The following is a 20928-nucleotide window of genomic DNA, read 5'->3' on the forward strand; positions in this document are numbered from 1 at the left end:
GGAGAACGAGTTGTCACAGGAAGAAAGATTATGAAATAACATAATGAACATCACTTGACGATCTGCGTGCTCAAGGAATTGGCTGAACCAATAGAAATTTTATTGTCCTTTACAATGAATTTCCGGTGACTAAATAGGCAATTAACACCAACATAACTGTAAGGGGGTAGATTAAGGGTAATTCGGCCAAATCTTGCAGGCTTTTCTTTTTATCCAGAAGTTTAGTGACATCACCTTGGAAAGGTAAATGCAATCGACGGTAGGGCATCATGTGGACAATTATATTTACTATATTCGTTTTCAGGGACATTCGTCTGATAAATGCGCTCATTGCTTTTAAAATGAACAATATTTGCAAATGTTGCCATATTCCCGAATGTCAATAACTTACAACTGTGATCATCTCGGTAATGAATCAAAAGAACGGTGTTTCAATAAAATCGTGCGAGGGAATTTCCAGTACAAACATTTTGGACGGTACATTATTTAAACTGTAGAATAGTTCTCGAGAAAACTAGAGCAATTTTCTCATTAATCATTCTTGTATTATTCATGAATAAGAAATAAAATAGAGTGATCCTAATGGTCTGCATCGCACATACGTTTTGACAGCCGGTTTAACAAAATCAATAAACTAAGAATGGGGAAACTAGAACTTATATTGTAGAATTTTCCGTTCTAATTCCTTTCTGATTTCTTTTGATTTCCATGGATTTTTCATTAGCTGAATTTACATTTTATTCTTGTCTTTTTTGTTTGTTTTTAATCAAAGCGAATAATGCCTCAAAAATAAATCAGCGAGTCAGGCTATGACACATGGCAGCAGTTTGTTTCCTTTGAGAAAAGGTAGCTTCCTTACCTCACAATACATGATATAACCAAGCCTCTTATTCTTCAATCTTCTTCATTGATTGAATCAATGAGCTTCATTATCAATTAAGAAGAGACTCTCTTTTCCCATTTCTTTCTGTTTCCGGTTTCCTAATTATCTGCCTTAAGAAAGTTGAGACACTGGGAAGAGAAATTTTTTTAAATTCTTCATGCTATTAGAAAGACCAGAAGTTCTAGTTCGATCACAAATCCTGTGACAAATTCTAGTAACAGTGAAACTTTTTGATTTTCAAATATGAATGTTGTTTAAGTCAGGCACAACTGTCTATCACCTGAGTGAAATGTGAACAAAGGTAGAAAAAACTGAATATTAAAACCAAAACTCTTAGTAATTTATTAATTTTTTTATGCGATTATCATTTGGTATCTATTTGTTTATAACCTGTATGAGCTTTCTTAACATTGATTTTTTATACTCCAATTGTAACTGTTTTAAAACTACAGTTAATTCCATTGTCATTCCTTTAAGCCCATTTGCGGATAATCTTTAAGTTCTCTTTGAAGTTTGTAAGACTTTTCACTAATCTTCAGACTGCTCCAACATCGAGGATGTACATAATAGATTTTTGGCTTTTAACGTTCACTCACAAAAAGATGAAAGACAGAAATCGGTAGGAATATGATTCAACCTAAGGGCAAAATGTTTCTTTTACATCACGTGACGAGATGAAGGAACCAAAAAACCGAGGTCAAAGTATAATATATAGATTTAGCCAAGCCTAAAAGTGGAGGTCGTATTTTTTTTCCCCGCACGTTTCAAGGGCACAACGCCTTGCCTCGGCCAGGACTAGAACCCGGGTCGCCCAACCCGCAGCCCAGTGCACTGACCACTGAACTACTGGACAAAGCCATGGCGTTGGCGTGCCCGCGGTACAGTTGACCACGCATGTTAAAAGAAGCACCTTGTACGGTCGTACGGTCGAACGGTCGTACATCCAAATTTTTTCGGCTTGATGAGCTACTGCTATTTTACATAATTTTGGGGCTACGCTCTGCGAGCTCCGCTACTATTTACGACAGTAACCCAGTGAGTTAAGTCTAGTTTCTACGGTTCGCTTACCCGCGAGTTAACAAAGTTGATGTACTTCAACACGGAAGCTGAGTCAGTTCAGTAGTAAACTTGGTCTGCTGTCATTTCCAATTCTTCTCGAATAATTCTGGAGAGCCTTACGTAGATAACACTGACTGTCAGTTCCAATATTGGAATTGAAATTTCATGTATGGGACTTGCTTCTTCCATGACAAATGCACAGTGAACTTGGTTAATGACATTTTTCAAACGGAAGTAAACGACGGCTGAAATTCATTATCATGGCCAATTTACATTGTCAACTCAGTTGGTAAAGCCAAATAGTTTTTTAATATCCCACCAAAGTTTCTTCTAAAACTTACCCCGTTGTTTATAGAAACTATGCATGTGGAAAGTTCTCATTGCAAAAGTTAAGATGAAGTCTGTCAGTTTTTTTTATCTTTGTCCAATGACTTTAAAGTCATGTAATGTTCTGCAAAAATCCCAACTTGAGGAAAATGAAAGGTGACCAACCGACTTCTTCACTTTTTTTTTTTGTTTTTAAGTGGATATTGTGAATTCTAACACTTTCAGCTTGTTACAAATAGTTTCCGGGTGTAATCAACCCAGCCCGTTTTTGTAACTTAACATGTGTGTTCCTGTTTGAAGTGACTCGTTATTAATCAAGATTATCGACCATTTAGTATTGTGTTACTAAAAATAATGTTTCCCTGATAACAGGTGAGGATTGCAATGGAAACCTAACAGCAGAAGCCATGACACCTTTCATGAGCCTCGCCTTATTTGTTGCCCTGTTCTTGCTCAACTCAGATCGCATTCAGAAAGCCATTGAGATATGCAGCGAATGTTTGATTTTGCTAAATGGCACCGATCAAAACAGCAAAGACCAATTTGATTCAGCACTGCTACAATTTTACAGCGACATCTATACCGTTCTTTTCAGCGCTTATCGTCATATCTCTGACTACATAAGTGCGGAAAGATACCGAAGGAAACTGTATGACTTATACAAAGGGTATGGAATTATGCTTTATAAACTTGGCGAAAGCCTAAAAGCAAAGAAATATTTTGAGAGGGCCCTTGCAATAACAACCGAAATTGGCGACAGAGAAGGGGAAGCATCATGTTATGGAAACCTAGGTACTGTGTTTAAGTCGCTTGGCCAATGCGACAAGGCTGAAGAGTATCTCCAAAAAGCGCTTGTCATCACAACTGAAATTGGCGACAGAGGAGGGGAAGCATCATGTTATGGAAACCTAGGTGCTGTGTTTAGGTCGCTTGGCCAATACAACAAGGCTGAAGAGTATCTCCAAAAGGCGCTTGTCATCAGAGCTGAAATTGGCGACAGAGAAGGGGAGGCAACTGACTACGGAAACCTAAGTACTGTGTTTCTGTCCGTTGGCCAATACAACAAGGCTGAAGAGTATCTCCAAAAAGCGCTTGTCACCAGAACTGAAATCGGCGACAGACGAGGGGAAGCATCATGTTGTGGAAACCTAGGTAATGTGTTTACGTCGCTTGGCCAATACGACAAGGCTGAAGAGTATCTCCAAAAAGCGCTTGTCATCACAACTGAAATTGGCGACAGACGAGGGGAAGCATCATGTTATGGAAACCTAGGTATTGTGTTTACGTCGCTTGGCCAATACGACAAGGCTGAAGAGTATCTCCAAAAACGCTTGTCATCAGAGCTGAAATTGGCGACAGAGAAGGGGAGGCAATTGACTACGGACACCTTAGTACTGTGTTTCTGTCCGTTGGCCAATACGACAAGGCTGAAGAGTATCTCCAAAAAGCGCTTGTCATCACAACTGAAATTGGCGACAGACGAGGGGAAGCATCATGTTATGGAAACCTAGGTACTGTGTTTAGGTCGCTTGGCCAATACGACAAGGCTGACGAGTATCTCCAAAAAGCGCTTGTCATCAGAGCTGAAATTGGCGACAGAGGAGGGGAGGCAACTGACTACGGAAACCTAGGTACTGTGTTTACGTCGCTTGGCCAATACGACAAGGCTGAAGAGTATCTCCAAAAAGCGCTTGTCATCAGAACTAAAATTGACGACAGACGAGGGGAGGCAACTGACTACGGAAACCTAGGTACTGTGTTTCTGTCCGTTGGCCAATACGACAAGGCTGAAGAGTATCTCCAAAAAGCGCTTGTCATTACAACTGAAATTGGCAACAGACGAGGGGAAGCATCGTGTTATGGAAACCTAGGTACTGTGTTTAAGTCGCTTGGCCAATACGACAAGGCTGAAGAGTATCTCCAAAAAGCGCTTCTCATCACAACTGAAATTGGCGACAGACGAGGGAAGGCATCATGTTATGGAAACCTAGGTACTGTGTTTAGGTCGCTTGGCCAATACGACAAGGTTGAGGAGTATCTCCAAAAAGCGCTTGTCATCAGAACTGAGATTGGCGACAGAGAAGGGGAGGCAACTGACTACGGAAACCTAGGTACTGTGTTTACGTCGCTTGGCCAATACGACAAGGCTGAAGAGTATCTCCAAAAAGCGCTTGTCATCGGAACTGAAATTGGCGACAGACGAGGCGAAGGATCATGTTATGGAAACCTAAGTACTGTGTTTCTGTCCGTTGGGCAATACGACAAGGCTGAAGAGTATCTCCAAAAAGCGCTTGAGATCACCGCTGAAATTGGCGACAGAGGAGGAGAAGCATCATGTTATGGAAACCTAGGTACTGTGTTTAGGTCGCTTGGCCAATAGGACAAGGCTGAAGAGTATCTCCAAAAAGCGCTTGTCATCACCGCTGAAATTGGCGACAGAGGAGGAGAAGCATCATGTTATGGAAACCTAGGTACTGTGTTTAGGTCGCTTGGCCAATACGACAAAGCTGAAGAGTATCTCCAAAAAGCGCTTGTCATCAGAACTGAAATTGGCGACCGAGAAGGGGAGGCAACTGACTACGGAAAACTAAGTACTGTGTTTCTGTCCGTTGGCCAATACAACAAGGCTGAAGAGTATCTCCAAAAAGCGCTTGTCATCAGAACTGAAATTGGCGACAGACGAGGGGAAGCATCATGTTATGGAAACCTAGGTAATGTGTTTACGTCGCTTGGCCAATACGACAAGGCTGAAGAGTATCTCCAAAAAGCGCTTATCATCAGAACTGAAATTGGCGACAGACGAGGGGAAGCATCATGTTATGGAAACCTAGGTATTGTGTTTAAGTCGCTTTGCCAATACGACAAGGCTGAAGAGTATCTCCAAAAAACGCTTGTCATCAGAGCTGAAATTGGCGACAGAGAAGGGGAGGCAATTGACTACGGACACCTTGGTACTGTGTTTCTGTCCGTTGGCCAACACGACAAGGCTGAAGAGTATCTCCAAAAAGCGCTTGTCATCACAACTGAAATTGGCGACAGACGAGGGGAAGCATTATGTTATGGAAACCTAGGTACTGTGTTTAGTTCGCTTGGCCAATACGGCAAGGCTGAAGACTATCTCCAAAAAGCGCTTGTCATCACAACTGAAATTGGCGACAGACGAGGGGAAGCATCATGTTATGGAAACCTAGGTACTGTGTTTAGGTTGCTTGGCCAATACGACAAGGCTAAAGAGTATCTCCAAAAAGCGCTTGTCATCAGAACTGAAATTGGCGACAGAGAAGGGGAGGCAACTGACTACGGAAACCTAAGTACTGTGTTTCCGTCCGTTGGCCAATACGACAAGGCTGGAGAGTATCTCCAAAAAGGGGTTGTCATCAGAACTGAAATTGGCGACAAACGAGGGGAAGCATCATGTTATGGAAACCTAGGTACTGTGTTTAGGTCACTTGGCCAATACGACAAGGCTGAAGAGTATCTCCAAAAAGCGCTTGTCATCACAACTGAAATTGGCGACAGACGAGGGGAAGCATCATGTTATGGAAACCTAGGTACTGTGTTTAGGTTGCTTGGCCAATACGACAAGGCTAAAGAGTATCTCCAAAAAGCGCTTGTCATCAGAACTGAAATTGGCGACAGAGAAGGGGAGGCAACTGACTACGAAAACCTAAGTAGTGTGTTTCTGTCCGGTGACCAATACGACAAGGCTGAAAAGTATCTCCAAAAAGCGCTTGTCATCACAACTGAAATTGGCGACAGACGAGGGGAAGCATCATGTTATGGAAGCCTAGGTACTGTGTTTACGTCGCTGGGCCAATACGACAAGGCTAAAGAGTATCTCCAAAAAGCGCTTGCCATCCAAACTAAAATTGGTGATAAGGAAGGGGAAGCAGCAGTTCTTGGAAACCTTGGAATTTTGTTTAGAATTGTTGGTGATTTTGAAGTTTCGGAAGTATGCTTGGAGAAAGCTTTATTCATATCAAGAGATATTGGAGATGGAAGAAAGGAGTTCCAAATCCTTCAAAGTTACTCCGTTTTTTATCTTTTTCAAAATAAAATTAAAGACTCTATGTCGTGTCTTCATCTGTGCATTGAAAAGTATGAGGAGCTGAGATATTTCTTGGGCGCCAATGATCAGTTCAAAACATCATTTCTGGAGGACACAGGAATATTCCCCTACAAGCTGCTTTGTACTTTGCTTTGTGACACCGGAAATGCTCGGGATGCTCTTTATGTTGAGGAGTCGGGTCGAGCTAGAGGCCTATCAGACTTAATGGCAGAGAAGTACTCGGTTGAAACGCACATCTCTGCTAATCCACAATCTTGGTTTGGCATTGAGAACATTTTAAGAAAGAAAAATAACTGTACTTGTCTGTACATTTCTTATTTTCAGAATCGTCTGCATTTGTGGATCTTGAAAACAAGTGGAGTCCTTCACTATGGAAGAGTATCACCAGAAGAGAATCTAGTTCAGGCTGGGTTGCCCAGAGATTTGTCTTTGAGTCAATTTTTGGATGATAATTTCCGGAGTCTTGGTATTTTGCCCACTAAAGATTGTGAAGATCGGTCTTTAAATACGATTAAATTGCAACCTCTCTCCCCCGCGCAAAAGAGCTCAGCAAGATTGCGACTTGTGGAGGAGCACGAGGACGAGGACGAGAAAGTGATTTCAAGTCTATATTTGTGTTACAAAATGTTTATTGCCCCCGTTTATGATTTGCTTGATGAGCCTGAAGTCATTATTGTTCCTGACCGCAGGTTGTACAAAGTTCCCTTTGCTGCCCTGAGTGAAAAGGAGGGAGCCGAATACTTGTCAGAGACTCATAAGATCCGTATCATTCCTTCGTTGACAACACTCAAGAACATTCAAGATAGTCCAGAGGACTATCACAGCAACACTGGTGCCTTGATAATAGGCAATCCCAAGGTTAATTGGCTGCAACCATTGCCAGGTGCAAGAAAGGAAGCGGAGATGGTCGGACGACTGGTGGGTGTTCCGCCTCTAGTTGAAGATAAAGCAACGAAGCAGGCGGTACTTGAGCATATATGTTCAGTGAGCTTGATACATTTTGCTGCCCATGGTGACGCAGAAAGAGGAGAAATTGCACTCTCCCCCATTCCTACTCCCAACAGTCAAAACGCTATCCCACCGAAGGAAGCTTACATGTTGACGATGGCTGATGTCTCACGAGTGAAAGTCAGAGCTAAACTGGTAGTACTTAGTTGCTGTCACAGTGGAAGTGGAGAGATAAGAGCCGAGGGAGTTATAGGAATTGCCCGTGCGTTCTTAGGATCCGGTGCTCGCTCGGTGTTGGTTGCGCTGTGGGCCATTCCAGACTCAGCAACAGAGCAGCTGATGAGCCGGTTCTACGAACACCTCATTGAAGGAAGAAGTGCCAGTGAATCCCTTCATCAGGCCATGAAAGGGATGAGAAAAAACGCCTTGAACAAAATTTCTGATTGGGCTTCGTTTACGCTGATTGGAGATGATGTGAGACTCGAGTTTGACAAGCAGCGGCAAGACTCGGTGAGAACAGGTATTTCATTAATTAAAGAGAAATTAGATGTGAGGATGGTTATGACTTACTAGTCGTTGACTGGATGGGGATCCTTTGTTACCTTGAACATCAAGGCTAGTTTAATATATATCTATCTATATATATATGTATATAAATATAAATATAAGTATATATAGATATATATATATATATATATATATATCTACACACACTTTTTTTTCCTTTTTGAAGAGTTACTATCTCCGCTCTCTGGTGTAAAGTATAAAATCTCACAGATGCCTCTCTACCAATGAGATACAAGTAATAGCCAATTATTTTTATATATTGTGCTTGGTGTAATTGTGTTTGCTTTATATCCAAAATATTAATTGAGGTAATAATAAATTGGGTTATTTCAAATTTTTTCTTGCAGGAAAAAAGACCCCGATAGAGTAAATAATGACAAGTACTCGAAGGGAACAGAGTTAAAAGACTTTTAGATGGATAAATTAAATAGAAATAAGTAGAGAAAATACTCTATTCGGTATTTCATCGACATTAAAAAAAAAGAGCTATCCCAGGTTAGGGGAGAGAATAACGGTTATTCCTATTTTTGGTGCTTTCTTTTCTGATATTCTCAGGAGGAGGTATTGGTTATGTACTCACCATTTTTTATGTTTTCACGCAAAAATTATATTCTGATATAATAAGCACGAAACAATGTTGACCTACGTAAGGCTTTTGAGTAAAACGAATTCAGTAAAGTTAAGACAGTAGTTTAAGTATTAAACAAACCACTAAAATCTGGTATGATTTTTGTATTTTCAAGCCTTTTGTAAGGTTTAGTTATTAAGAATACCTTCCATATTTGTTTTGTTAATATACGGGTAACTGCGGAGAGATTCGTTTATACTAGCTCAACGCCTAGCAGGAGTCGTGCCGGCCCGTAAACACTTTTTAAGCGGCGTTAAGATAGGATTCGCAAAAGGAGAAGCGTTGCGCATCCTAAAAATAAATCCGAAGCACTTCACATTTAAAAAAATCGTACAGAGCTTAAAAATACGACTAAAAAAGGGGAAAGAGGATACCTGACGAAGTTCTGGAGAAATACGTGTCTCAAGTTACCTGCTCCAGTAGAGAAGGATCACTTCCGGCTTTACAAAAGCTCAAGAACACGCTGATGTGGAAATGTCACATTCAAAATCACATCGCCAAAAAACATTAAAGTATATCCTGGCCAGAACTGATCTTTGGAGACAGAAGTATAAAATCGCTTGCAGATGGCGGGAGTGTCATGCGGGCATGTAAATACTTCAATTTTTAACTGGTCACTTGCCTCTTGTGCTATGCACCCTGCGCGAAGCTTGTCGACGCTTAAATGCATAAAAAGCTCTGCCAATTGGCTATGAGTTAGATCTCTGAAATATGGAAGTAATCCTCTCTTGGAATAAAGAGTTCATCTGTTGTAGATTAAGTTGATTCGTAACACCCTGCATGTAAGGAATAACAGCAAAACCAGTCGCTGGTTCCCTTTCATCAAGAGCGTTACTATTTGTTACTGGTTTTTGGCAGTTACGGAGAAAAGTTTTTGTATAGCCATTTGCCCATTTGGATTTTAGTGAAGAGCGAAACAACGTCAAAAGATACTAATTCTTCACAAGTGTTAAGAGTTTCATCTTTTATGAAATCCGCAAATTCGCAGGAATTTTTGACAGTGTAATCAGTATTCCCAACAACAGGTGACAAAATTCTCGCAAGATAACCAGAAATTGCATAAGTCGGAGAATTAACAAAAGAGACAATGGGTCTCAAAGGAATTCCCGGTTTATGAATTTTAGGTAAGCCATAAAAACGTGGACATAAGCCGTCACTACTGTCTAACATTTTGTACGTAGAGTCAATAATTTTACCAGCTTTTTGCAAATCAAGCAACATTTTGTTTAACTTTCCTTGGGGTTTTACTGGTAGGATCAGACTTTAAGACAACAAACGTACTCTTGTCATTAAGCAGAGTCAAAGCTTTGTCGTGATATTGCTGTTTGTCCATAACCACAACACAATTACCCTTGTCAGCAGATAATACGAGCCTGTCCGGATCCTTTTTGAGAGCTATAAGTGCATTGAAAACATCCTTCTGAATATTTTTGGGAGGAGGTTTAGATCGTGACGATGGCGGTTTGCTTCCTGACGCTTATTTACACCTCGTCAGAAAAAAAAAAAAAAAAAGGCCGCTAATTAGTGATCATATAAAAGGACCTCTTGTTACAGCGTCTAGAGCACCCCTGATGAAGGCACTAGACAGGAGTGTCGGAACGTTGGGTCTATGAATTGTAACTTCTTCGGTTACATTCATTAAATCTGCAAACCAGTCGGCCTACGGTTGATGAAGTTCGGGATCTTTTGGTCGGTAACGGCCCATGGAAGCGCGCTTGACAAGGTGATACAAGATGTCCTATTATTGCGCCACTCCCAAACCATTGATCCGGAAAATCCGTATTCCCTCGCTATCTCTCGATTGTTGTTAACAGCTTCAGCTTCAATTACGATTTTCAACTTGAAGTTGAGATCGTAAGAATGACGGCGAGTGTTTGGCATGATTTTGCTGAATGTAGACTTCGCAAGATAATGTTCACCAGGTGAAGTAAATTTGCGACTACTGATTTTGTCGATCGAATTGTTTTTATACTTTACATGTAATAGAGGGGTCACTCGTCACAATAACAAGGGCAAGGATGAGGGAGCCTGGGGAAAAGTTGCCAAAACTGTATTGAGAATAATCAGACAACCTTATTAGCATGAGGATGTCAAGACTGATAACCAAATTCTCTTGCCTTGTACACAAAGAAATTTATAGCAAATGGAAAGAAGAGTTGATTAAGCGATCTTGAGAGTCAGCAGTTATATATACTGGTAAGTACTGCTTTTTTCTTGAATAAGTGTCTATCATCTAATAAGCACCCTACCCCGAACATGCATCCATTCCCTTGGCCATAATGCCAATTATTTGCCCCTCTTGAAGAAGCTCCTTCCACACACTTATTGTAGGGATACATGGAAAACCTTTATCTATTGCCACTTTATTTAAAACTCTTTAAGCTTCAACTAGAATGGAATCAGTGCTGGAGAACAGCAATCGCCCTCTTTCAAATAAGCACCTCTACTGAGCTGAATGTTTAAACAAATATCCAGGTGCTTACTCAAGGAGATATGGTATAAACATTTCTGTCACCTGATGAATGTGTCATAGATGACAAGCAAATTGACACAACCAAAGGCTATTTTCACAACTAACCTCTTTAATTAATTCTTTTCCTACTGAACACTCAATTTTTTTTCACAATGTTGTCGATGTTATGAATTATTTACAGTTAATTATCTCATCTTCCATCCATTGACTTGTCTCTCTGTATCACTGACTCTTCAAACTTGATCATCAAAGTTGTTCCTTTGTGCCAGTGTGCAGTTACTTTAGCAGGCTACAACAAAATCATATTGTGAATTCCTTGTCAGTAGCTATCCCACACTATAAATCACTCAGCCAGAAATCTTAATTCACCTTAACCCTAAAAAAAATAGAAAGCACCTTCTCTGTACCTCTCTCTACTCATTTTCTTTTAAATTAGTATTTACTAACAACGAGAATTCGTTTAGCAATCAAGAACTTCATGTGCTGGTTATCATCCCTTTTACTTCCATTACCTAAAAGTTTGATTAAGCAGTGATGTAAGGGGTTAGGGGGTTGAAGATTTACAGGGAGTATAGAAATTATATTTGACATAATTCACCTAAGAATTGCAATGCAACTCAATCTTGCTGACTGATTGTCAATAAATGTGGTCATTGAAATCTTAAGTACTCAAAGCTTCCCATACAAAGGCTTGGAAGTGCCAAGAGCTTAGCACTAGTGGTATTGGTGAGCCAGGTAGGAAAATAATGAGATAGTTGATAGTATCTGAGGAGCACTTTGATTGGCTACTCAAACTCCAAATATTCTTTGCCATTCACCTCCAATCAGTGTCAGTGGATATTTATCCTGCTGCTTTGCAACCCAGTAAATATTCACCATCAGATCTCTTATTGTCTGTCTTACGATTCTTTAGATGTTAGTTCGGAGAATTTGTCATTGGATCAACTGATAATCCCCTAATTGCTAATTTTTTTATTCGCATAACTTGTCTGCTTTATATTGTTTTGATATTGTAGGGAGAAATTCTGTCTTATGTCACTTATGAGGACTTCCTGACTTGAAAGTGGATGTGAATTCTCAGGCCCGGTGGCCGTATTTGTAACACCTCTACGGCCCTGAAACGAAAAAACAAAACAGAAAAAACAAACAACAAAATAAACAGCAGCATTAACCTTGTTGGAAGGGATGGCTGTGTAATGTGTTATTACACAGCGTGGACCGACTGTCTGAACAAATCACACATACCAAAAATTTATTAGTTATCAGTTTTAAAAGTTAGCACGTAGGATATCCTTACGAAAATAGGTCCAGAAGTTTTTTAGTACAACTAGCGACTGGAACACCAGTGATTAGTCATAAATGGATTAGTCACAAGTTTTAAAAGTTAGCATGTAGGATATCTATGCAAAATCAGTTATAGATTTTTTTTTTATATATTTTATTGTGTTTTTCCGTTTTACATTAAAAAAAAAAAAGAAAAGAAAATTACAGCAGTATAAAGTAAATAAAATTGTATAAGGTCAGTAAATAAATAAATAAATAAACAAAAATATTAATACAAGGCTACCCAAGATAAAGTTATTTCAACTGAGTGATTGTAAAACTTTTTCCCATTTCATTAAGAGCAGGTTTAGTTTTTTCTTTTCTTTAGCTAGGTATTCTTCTATTCTAAAAATTTTTTTAAGGTGCGCGATGAAGATAATAAAGCTTAAAGCTTGGGGTAATAGATTTCTGTCTGCAGAGAAAGATGGTCTGCTTCGCTATTAACATGATGTGATTTAAAAGCATAAAGTGATTATCGACATCAAATAAGCCAAACATAATATTAATTTGATCTGTTATCAGTCATAGAGGTTTTTACCATAATTAGCAACTGGAAATCCAGTGGAAAACTCATTTATAACGTGTCTGTTATCACAAAGCCTCGAGGCCGGGAATTGGAATCTGAGAAGAAGCCTGGTTACGAATACTAAAGATAGCTAATGGAACAGTGGAGACTGGAGGCAAGCTTTCCAGTTATAGTCACAATAGGATTTTAAGCAGCAAAGTGATGCAGCGGAGGTTTAAACCGCCAGCCGCATGAAGGAAATGCTTTTGTGGGGGCTTTTGTCCACTGACTGGTGAATTGCAGGGTGTTAAAGGCCAAACAACTCTGTGGTTAACAGATACGCTTATATTACGTGTTTTTGCGCGCATGTCGTACTGATATCACGTAGAATCAGTTGCACTACTTCCTTTGGGTGGATTAAGAAATTAAGAGTAGCGCTATTACATGGAACGACGACTTGCTTGGCGATTTTTGCACCGTTTTTGAGTTTCTCTCTCTTGTTGACTTGGCGTGACATGTTTCTAGTTTTGTTCATATTTAACCCTTGAAATTTCGGGTGGAGCGCTTTTTGACTAAGTGTCGTAAAACTGAAATCAAAGTAATCCCTACAGCCAATCAAAAGAAAGAAAATACTTAGAAGAGCCAAAGAGAAATCAAAGTGAACACAACCAAACTGTCTAAAGCGCGGGAAAACACGGGCGACCAAGTCGTAGTTGATTTTAGTTTTGCATCTGATTGGTTGAAAGAGAGTGGCCCAAGTTTTCTGGATCAATGACAGAGCGGAGCAAACAAATGTAATCTTGGATTGAAAGTTGCCCTATGAGCTCAAGATTTCTTTCGCGTGGTCGTTGACGTGGGCCAAGCCTGAATCAATTATCACACAGAGAAATCAAAAGCGAATAATTTAACTGTTTAGTTGAACTTCTAAGTTGAACTCGTTCAAAACTTAACAACGAAACAAGCTCATTGTTTTTTTTAGACACCTGGACAGTATGAGGCTACGTAGTTGTGTAGCCAATCAGATTGCAGCTTTTGTGAATTTCTACTGATATATGATTTATGATAATTATTTCTGTGAATTTATAGCTTATACCGTCGATTTTTAAAGAAGTTATTGTGAAGTTTTATATGAAATAATTCATATTTTTTTTTTTTTTTTTTTTTTTTTTTTGTACTGCGGTTGTAGATGAAAGTGAAATGTGATCATCGCAGTAAATTTTCCAATTTAAGCAATTGGAAAGAAGAAGCCTGAAAAAAAAAAAAATTAAGAAATTAAGAGTAGAATACACATACACATACACATACACAAGAATACCGCACCGGTATCGCGGAGGTCACGGGTTCGAATCCCGTTGAAGCCCTGATTTTTTTCAGGCTTCTTCTTTCCAATTGCTTAAATTGGAAAATTTACTGCGATGATCACATTTCACTTTCATCTACAACCGCAGTACAAAAAAAAAATATGAATTATTTCATATAAAACTTCACATCATTTCACTGCACGGGAAGATATGAACTCAATAAATTGACCTCGCTCCCAATGTGTGGCTTCATAGCTCAGTTGGTAGAGCATCGCACCGGTATCGCGGAGGTCACGGGTTCGAATCCCGTTGAAGCCCTGATTTTTTTCAGGCTTCTTCTTTCCAATTGCTTAAATTGGAAAATTTACTGCGATGATCACATTTCACTTTCATCTACAACCGCAGTACAAAAAAAAAAAAAAAAAAAAAAAAAATATGAATTATTTCATATAAAACTTCACATCATTTCACTGCACGGGAAGATATGAACTCAATAAATTGACCTCGCTCCCAATGTGTGGCTTCATAGCTCAGTTGGTAGAGCATCGCACCGGTATCGCGGAGGTCACGGGTTCGAATCCCGTTGAAGCCCTGATTTTTTTCAGGCTTCTTCTTTCCAATTGCTTAAATTGGAAAATTTACTGCGATGATCACATTTCACATTCATCTACAACCGCAGTACAAAAAAAAAAAAAAAAAAAAAAAAAAATATGAATTATTTCATATAAAACTTCACATCATTTCACTGCACGGGAAGATATGAACTCAATAAATTGACCTCGCTCCCAATGTGTGGCTTCATAGCTCAGTTGGTAGAGCATCGCACCGGTATCGCGGAGGTCACGGGTTCGAATCCCGTTGAAGCCCTGATTTTTTTCAGGCTTCTTCTTTCCAATTGCTTAAATTGGAAAATTTACTGCGATGATCACATTTCACTTTCAAAGAAGTTATTGTTCCTTAGCAAGGATATTGTAAAAGTCAACATAGTCTTAGTCATTTAAACTTAACTGGAAATAATAATGGGAAAAAACATAACAACAACAAAACAAACAGGCAATACAAAAATCTTTAAACCACGATGAATGACTAAAATTTTTTCGTGATCACGTTTACATGATAAGTGCGGTGACCCGCCTAGGCGGGTTGCCCGGTCTGCTAGGTGGGGTAACCCTATCAACCGGGGTGACAATTTGCCATGTAAACGTCTCAAGGTGGGATAACCCACCTACCCAGGGTCGCGTTCATGGCAAAAAGCTGTAAAGTGAAACACGTATGTCTTAAAACTTTGTACATTTCCTGTACCACCCATCAGGAACAAAATGCCCAGGCAATAATGGTGTTGTTTTACCTCTACGATGCTTTACAGACTACAGAGTTCTTCAGTAATTTTCTGTCAAAAATTCGTTTCAGTTCCTCTGTACTCGAAACCATTTCCATTCAATGCTAGTAAGTTTTCGTTTTGATCGTTAATCTATGAATTAAAATTGCAAATATTTCCTCGTTCTGTCCGTTTAAACTTCCGTTTATCAGATATCTTATTGTTGACGATAAAACCTGATCCAAATTTTCTACATCTTCTGGAATTGATCACCATGCAATCAGTAGAGGGCACCGCTAAAATAGTTTAATTTAGCTCTAGGGGCTTGGAAATATCTGAAATGACTTGATTCGGTTTGCGCTTGCCACGCACCAAAATTAATCCAAATGTTTGGCCACTTACAGAATTTGGTTTTCCAAGAAGATTTGCGATGAGGTCTGTGGTCTCCTTATTGAACTCTGCTGGAACATCCTTAACATTTGTTTTCAGATCGAAAAAAGGAATCTTGAATCAAAGAAGGTTTTCTCTGAAGTAAACTGCCTCCTTCGCGTAAAGGGGTAAAAAGTAAAGGGGGCAGCCGGGCAGGGGAGGCAGTAAGCTAAGCTTCCCAGCTGATATGTCGATAGGTCAGCGGTAATGATCATGTCAACTCTAAATGCTAGATCCAAAGTCTAATACTACGATGAACTAGTCCACTTTATTTTACCTAATAAGCCAATCTTTTTTATTGGATGAATAAAGGGGGCAAGTTCTAGACAAGCTGTGTTGCTGCGTCGGTGGTGGAGTAGAGCAAGATAATTTGGTTGTATCAACTGAGTTGATAATAAAAATTGGCCACCGGGTTCCCGACCACTGTAAAGGGTTTCAACGTTTTAAGCGTTGGCCTTTCGTCGGAGCGAATTTGGAGTTGAGCTGTTTAAGGTAGTCTTGGTATCTATCTTTTGTCCAACTGCCTCAAATTTATGTCCTAACGGGTAATACTCGACAGTTAGAACTCATTGTGATTCAATTATCACTTTCCTTTTTAAAGCATTCATATACAATTCAACTCTTTCACCCACAATATCTCATTATTAATTCTCCCAACCAATCCCACTACATTTCTTGCGATGTTAAGTCTGAGAATTTGGTATTGGATCAGCTAATAATCCCCTAATTTAAGAATTTGGTATTGGATCAACTCATAATGCCCTAGTTGATATGAATTGATTTATTCACGTCTTTGCTTGATATTGTATTGATATTGTAAGGAGAAATGATTTCTTAACACTCCTGACGTACAAAACCGAAATGCTGTGTTCTTATTTATTGAGTGGTAGGGCCGGACTGAAAAATATTTGGCTTGGGGTCATGACCTACGGACCGAGCGCAATGAGTTCCTTTCTTCATGACCCCGAGCCAAATATTTTCCCCACTAGCCCCACCAAATTCGGTCAATAAGCATTTTATCATATGACCACTCCCGAGAGTCCTGATGAATTTGATGAGGGGCACGTGACCAAGAATCAGCCAATCACAGTGCTCGTTTTGTTGAGTTAAATTCTAGGTATTTAACAATATCACATGTTACCCCCAGGTTCAAACCATTTATTGTATTAAGAACATTGCAACATGGCTTCTTGTCCTCTCTCTACACATATCACTGGGTCTTTTGCAAAGGCGCAAGTACAACTTCAGGATCTTAACCCGACAATTGTGTATGCATTCTTTACCGATCTTTTTCTGGACTTTTTCGGCCACCTCCTCTACAGATAGACCACGCTCAAATAATAAGCTCCAGTCAATATGTTTGGGTTACCGTATTTACCCGTGTATAATACGCACTTTTTTTCTATAAAAATAACCATTAAAATCACGGTGCGTATTATACACAAAAGCCTAGTAGTAATTGGTCTTTATTAGCCAGTCAATATGTTTGGGTTACCCGGTGGCTGGTTAATTCAAGTTGTGAACGAGTCGCCACCACAGTTAAATATATTCAGTGTAAGGCAACTTTTCGAAACGTTTGTGGCTTTATACTCTGTATTTTATCCTTATCAATACAATCACGCCATCGATAACCAGATCAAAAACGTCAAAATTTTTATTGTAAACTTTCCTCGCTGATATCCCAGGAAATTCTTGACATTACAGTTTCTTGTTTTGCAGTTGCTTTAATTTGCATTGGTTATTAACTACGTTTGTTTTTCTGTTAAAACGCCACTGTCTGGCGCAAGAAGATAAGTCAGTCTATGACACCGCGTGCTCTCAAAGAAACGTATTATAATTTTCTTTTATGAACTGTAACGTACCTTTTGAGCAGATAAGAGAAACAGATCATAGATATAGACTGGAGTTTCTGGTTCATTGGTAGTCTAAGATATAAAAATAAGTTCAGGTGTTAAGTCCAGAATAGCTAGGGTGTTAAAATGGCTCCTTAACCAGTTTGGTATGGGCTAAGAGTACTTGAGTACCCGCCCAAAAGATCAGAGTACGCCCTCTCATCAGATCTTGACGTTCATGATATTTTCCTGTTTGCCTGATACTAGTTACTAGGAAAGTTACCTTATATTCACAATTACAGGCCTTCCCCAATACACTTCACTTGAGCCATTAGTTAAAGGTTTCTGTGTGCGACAGATCGTTTTCATGGAACTGATATTCCAGAGACTTGATTTAAGTAGACTCATTGCCAAGAATTTCAAGAGTTGATGTTATAGTGCTCCGCAGGTAGGGAGTTGACTTCTGCATTTACAGCAGATGTGTCTTGATGAATATTCAATCCCTGAAGCGATTTTACTGAATCATGGTAATTTGAATATGTTACGTCATTCGACACACACAAAATTAGAATTTTATGTTTTATTTTTCTATCCTCAAAAAAAATCATGTTTCCTTCACAGAAACGGTATATACCCGGCTTTAATTTCTTTTCAACTGAATTTGACTAAAACGAGGCTTAAGCTAAAAAAATAAAAGCGGATGAAACGCCAGTGATAAAAGACGAAATTTGTGAAGCAACAATATTAATATTTGAGTATACTATCACCAAATGTTTTACATAAACAATAAACATGCCATTTCTCTCTAAATTTAGAGACTTGCGTCCATTTCTCCGCTATACTTTGTAAGTTAAATTCTTCACTTTTATTTTATATATTTTCGCGATCAGAATTTAGCGTCTTAACTTAAATGAAAGAAATCAGACAAAAATCGTAACATGTGTCGAGCCCGCGTTTTTTTCTTTTGATTTTAGATAGTTTACATTTTGTTATTCCGACCTACCTGTAGATAGCTTGTTCCGTCATCTTTCACACCCCCTATTGCCACATCATAGTTACTGATATTATTTGGTGCTACTCCAACAACACCGAAACCAACCCAACCTGTGGTTCTTACTTGCACCATAAACTCCAGTCTGTCTGCGAACTCATAATAGTTGTAGGAAACAATGTAATTTCCTTTGTCATCGAGTATGATCATGTTGGAGTACATGTTATACATACTGCTACTTTTTGTGGAAGCCACGAACAGCGCTAAAATACACAACTGTGCAACAGCCATTTTCTTCGTCAAAGATCGGCCTCGCCTTCACTGAGGAACAGTAGCCTTGAATGACCGTGCATTTTTGTAATTGTCCGTTTTATAGCCTTTTTTTCTAATTACTTACGTAGCCAATATCTGTCGGTGTTATATTTTGTATTTTTAACCTTGTTTTGGCTTCAAAACAAGCTAAGTGCGATAAAAGAGAACAGGAAGCAGCAATTAGAGGAAAAAAAAGATATGCGAAGAGAATATTCAAGTGGAAAGTGATAACAGTGATAACAGGATGGGAAACCAAGGAAACCAGTTGTTTTCTGACTGAGATATTTCCTTTTACGGTGAATCTGAAGAGATCAAAATTGAATCATGCAAAAGCTGGAAGAATTTGTTAACTTAATCAGATGAGCACGGAGATCTCAACTACTATTCCGATAAAGGGAAGTGATAAACTGCAAGCGAATGAAGTGAAAGAAGGGTAGAAAATACATAGGTAAAAAAGTGACATCTTAACCAGCTGAAAATTAGCCAATGATATCTGAGAAATATCCAAAAGGCAAAATCTATCTAAATTTAGGCAATTGGTCGTTAATTTTGGACCTACTTATAACACATAACCGCTGGTCTTTAAGCGTGAGTCCAGCATTGGAACAGTATTGGTCAAGTAAGATAAATTAATCAACTACTTTCGCTTTCAACCAATTGCAATATCGATGCAAAGTTTCACCACTTTGAATACGCATGTACTTGACTTCACGTTTAAATATATCAGTTGTCAATATATCGGATGACTCTTAAGTTCAGGAAATTTAATCAAGCCACGTCACTGCTTGTTTATTTTGAAAAATGTAGTCTCGCTTTATAAAGTTTCTCATTTTGCAATCAGCGTCACCGACTTCTTTCGATTATGTGACCTCTGCGTTAATTTCAAAATCGACTTGATTACTCGGCATTTTTACGAGGGACCGGCGTCTGCTCATTGCACACCAAAAGGGCAACTAAATGTCATTTTTTAAAAATAAATTAATTACCCTGCCTTAGAGACCTAAGAAGCATGATTTTTGTCTTCGTTCAGCCGTAACAAACAAACGGCTTCTTCATTTTTGTAATATAGCAAAGGCAGTAACAAAAAATTGTTTTGTTACTGCCTTGAAATTGTGAGTTTTGATTTGAGGTTACTGTCAACAAGATCCGGTCAAATTTCCAAACTTTCATTTCATTTACTCTTTATTTAGAGAAAACACTGAAACTAAATTTGCTGGGGAAAAAAAAAACTTTTGTTCCATACTTTATAAGTTTTTCAGTGATATATAGTTTTTATGGTTTCTTTGAAAGTAGGGCGCGTAGAACGATTTTTCAAACTTTTTTTTTCCAAAATGTTTCCTTGTTTCCTTACATTTCGATGTTTACTGTGCATTTTGTTGCATATTTGTCGTCTTCACTTGAACTCCCTCGACGAGGCCGCACAGTTCATGATCATCAAGGCAAGCAAAGCGATAGTTCCTCTTTTTCTTCCTTCTTGTTCCTCACTAAAGAGGGGGGACGGAAGCCAAACCCCAGATCAAAACTCCCCAATTCCGATATTTATCACTTATACTTGAAATTACTTTGCGAGTATTAGGAAAACTGCGAGTTTGAAGTGTTTTCAAATTGCGCCGGTAAATATTAAAAGTGTGACGTCCCAACAAGCTGTGTTTACAGACTCTCATCTAAACTAACCAGTTGACCTATGAGAGCGTGCGAACTATCTCGATTATTTTATAACCATCACTAGTTACAAAAGTGTGACGTGCAAAACCGAATTACAGTCACTTGGCTTTTTTAGTAGTTTTGGCTTTGATCATGCAAATCACACCTGCTAGAAAATGAAAAGTTCACGAAGACAATGAGTCCATTATCACGCAAAGGTAGCTTAGCGTTAAAAAAAAATAGACTTAGGTTGTACTGTGGTCGCTCTTGTGATGAAAATCAAACCTTTCAAAGGGGTAAACACTGAAACCTGACATTT

The 20928-nt window shown here is 38.9% G+C and overlaps 2 protein-coding genes across 3 annotated transcripts in view; one reads left to right on the plus strand and one right to left on the minus strand.

Moving 5' to 3' along the window:
• Positions 1-410: 410 nt before the first annotated feature.
• LOC149037827 (uncharacterized) lies at positions 411-8570 on the plus strand. The gene is made up of 8 exons (XM_089186411.1): positions 411-477; positions 1423-1502; positions 2605-2918; positions 2997-3301; positions 4261-4499; positions 4737-5113; positions 5354-7806; positions 8201-8570. Exons 1-8 carry the CDS (start codon positions 411-413, stop codon positions 8221-8223), a joined length of 3858 nt encoding a protein of 1285 aa, XP_089042537.1. The 3' UTR covers positions 8224-8570.
• A 2475-nt stretch (positions 8571-11045) lies between these two features.
• LOC113664889 (trafficking protein particle complex subunit 5) overlaps positions 11046-20928 on the minus strand; it is a 34019-nt gene continuing 24136 nt past the window's right edge. For both annotated transcript variants that reach the window (XM_089187446.1, XM_089187447.1), the window contains one exon: positions 11046-11243. In XM_089187446.1, the coding sequence (XP_089043572.1) occupies positions 11145-11243 (99 nt within the window). In that variant the 3' untranslated portion in view covers positions 11046-11144. The remainder of the gene's footprint in view (positions 11244-20928) is intronic.

Source organism: Pocillopora damicornis, chromosome 11, assembly GCF_964200805.1.
Source record: "Pocillopora damicornis chromosome 11, jaPocDami1.2, whole genome shotgun sequence".
Taxonomy (NCBI): domain Eukaryota; kingdom Metazoa; phylum Cnidaria; class Anthozoa; order Scleractinia; family Pocilloporidae; genus Pocillopora; species Pocillopora damicornis.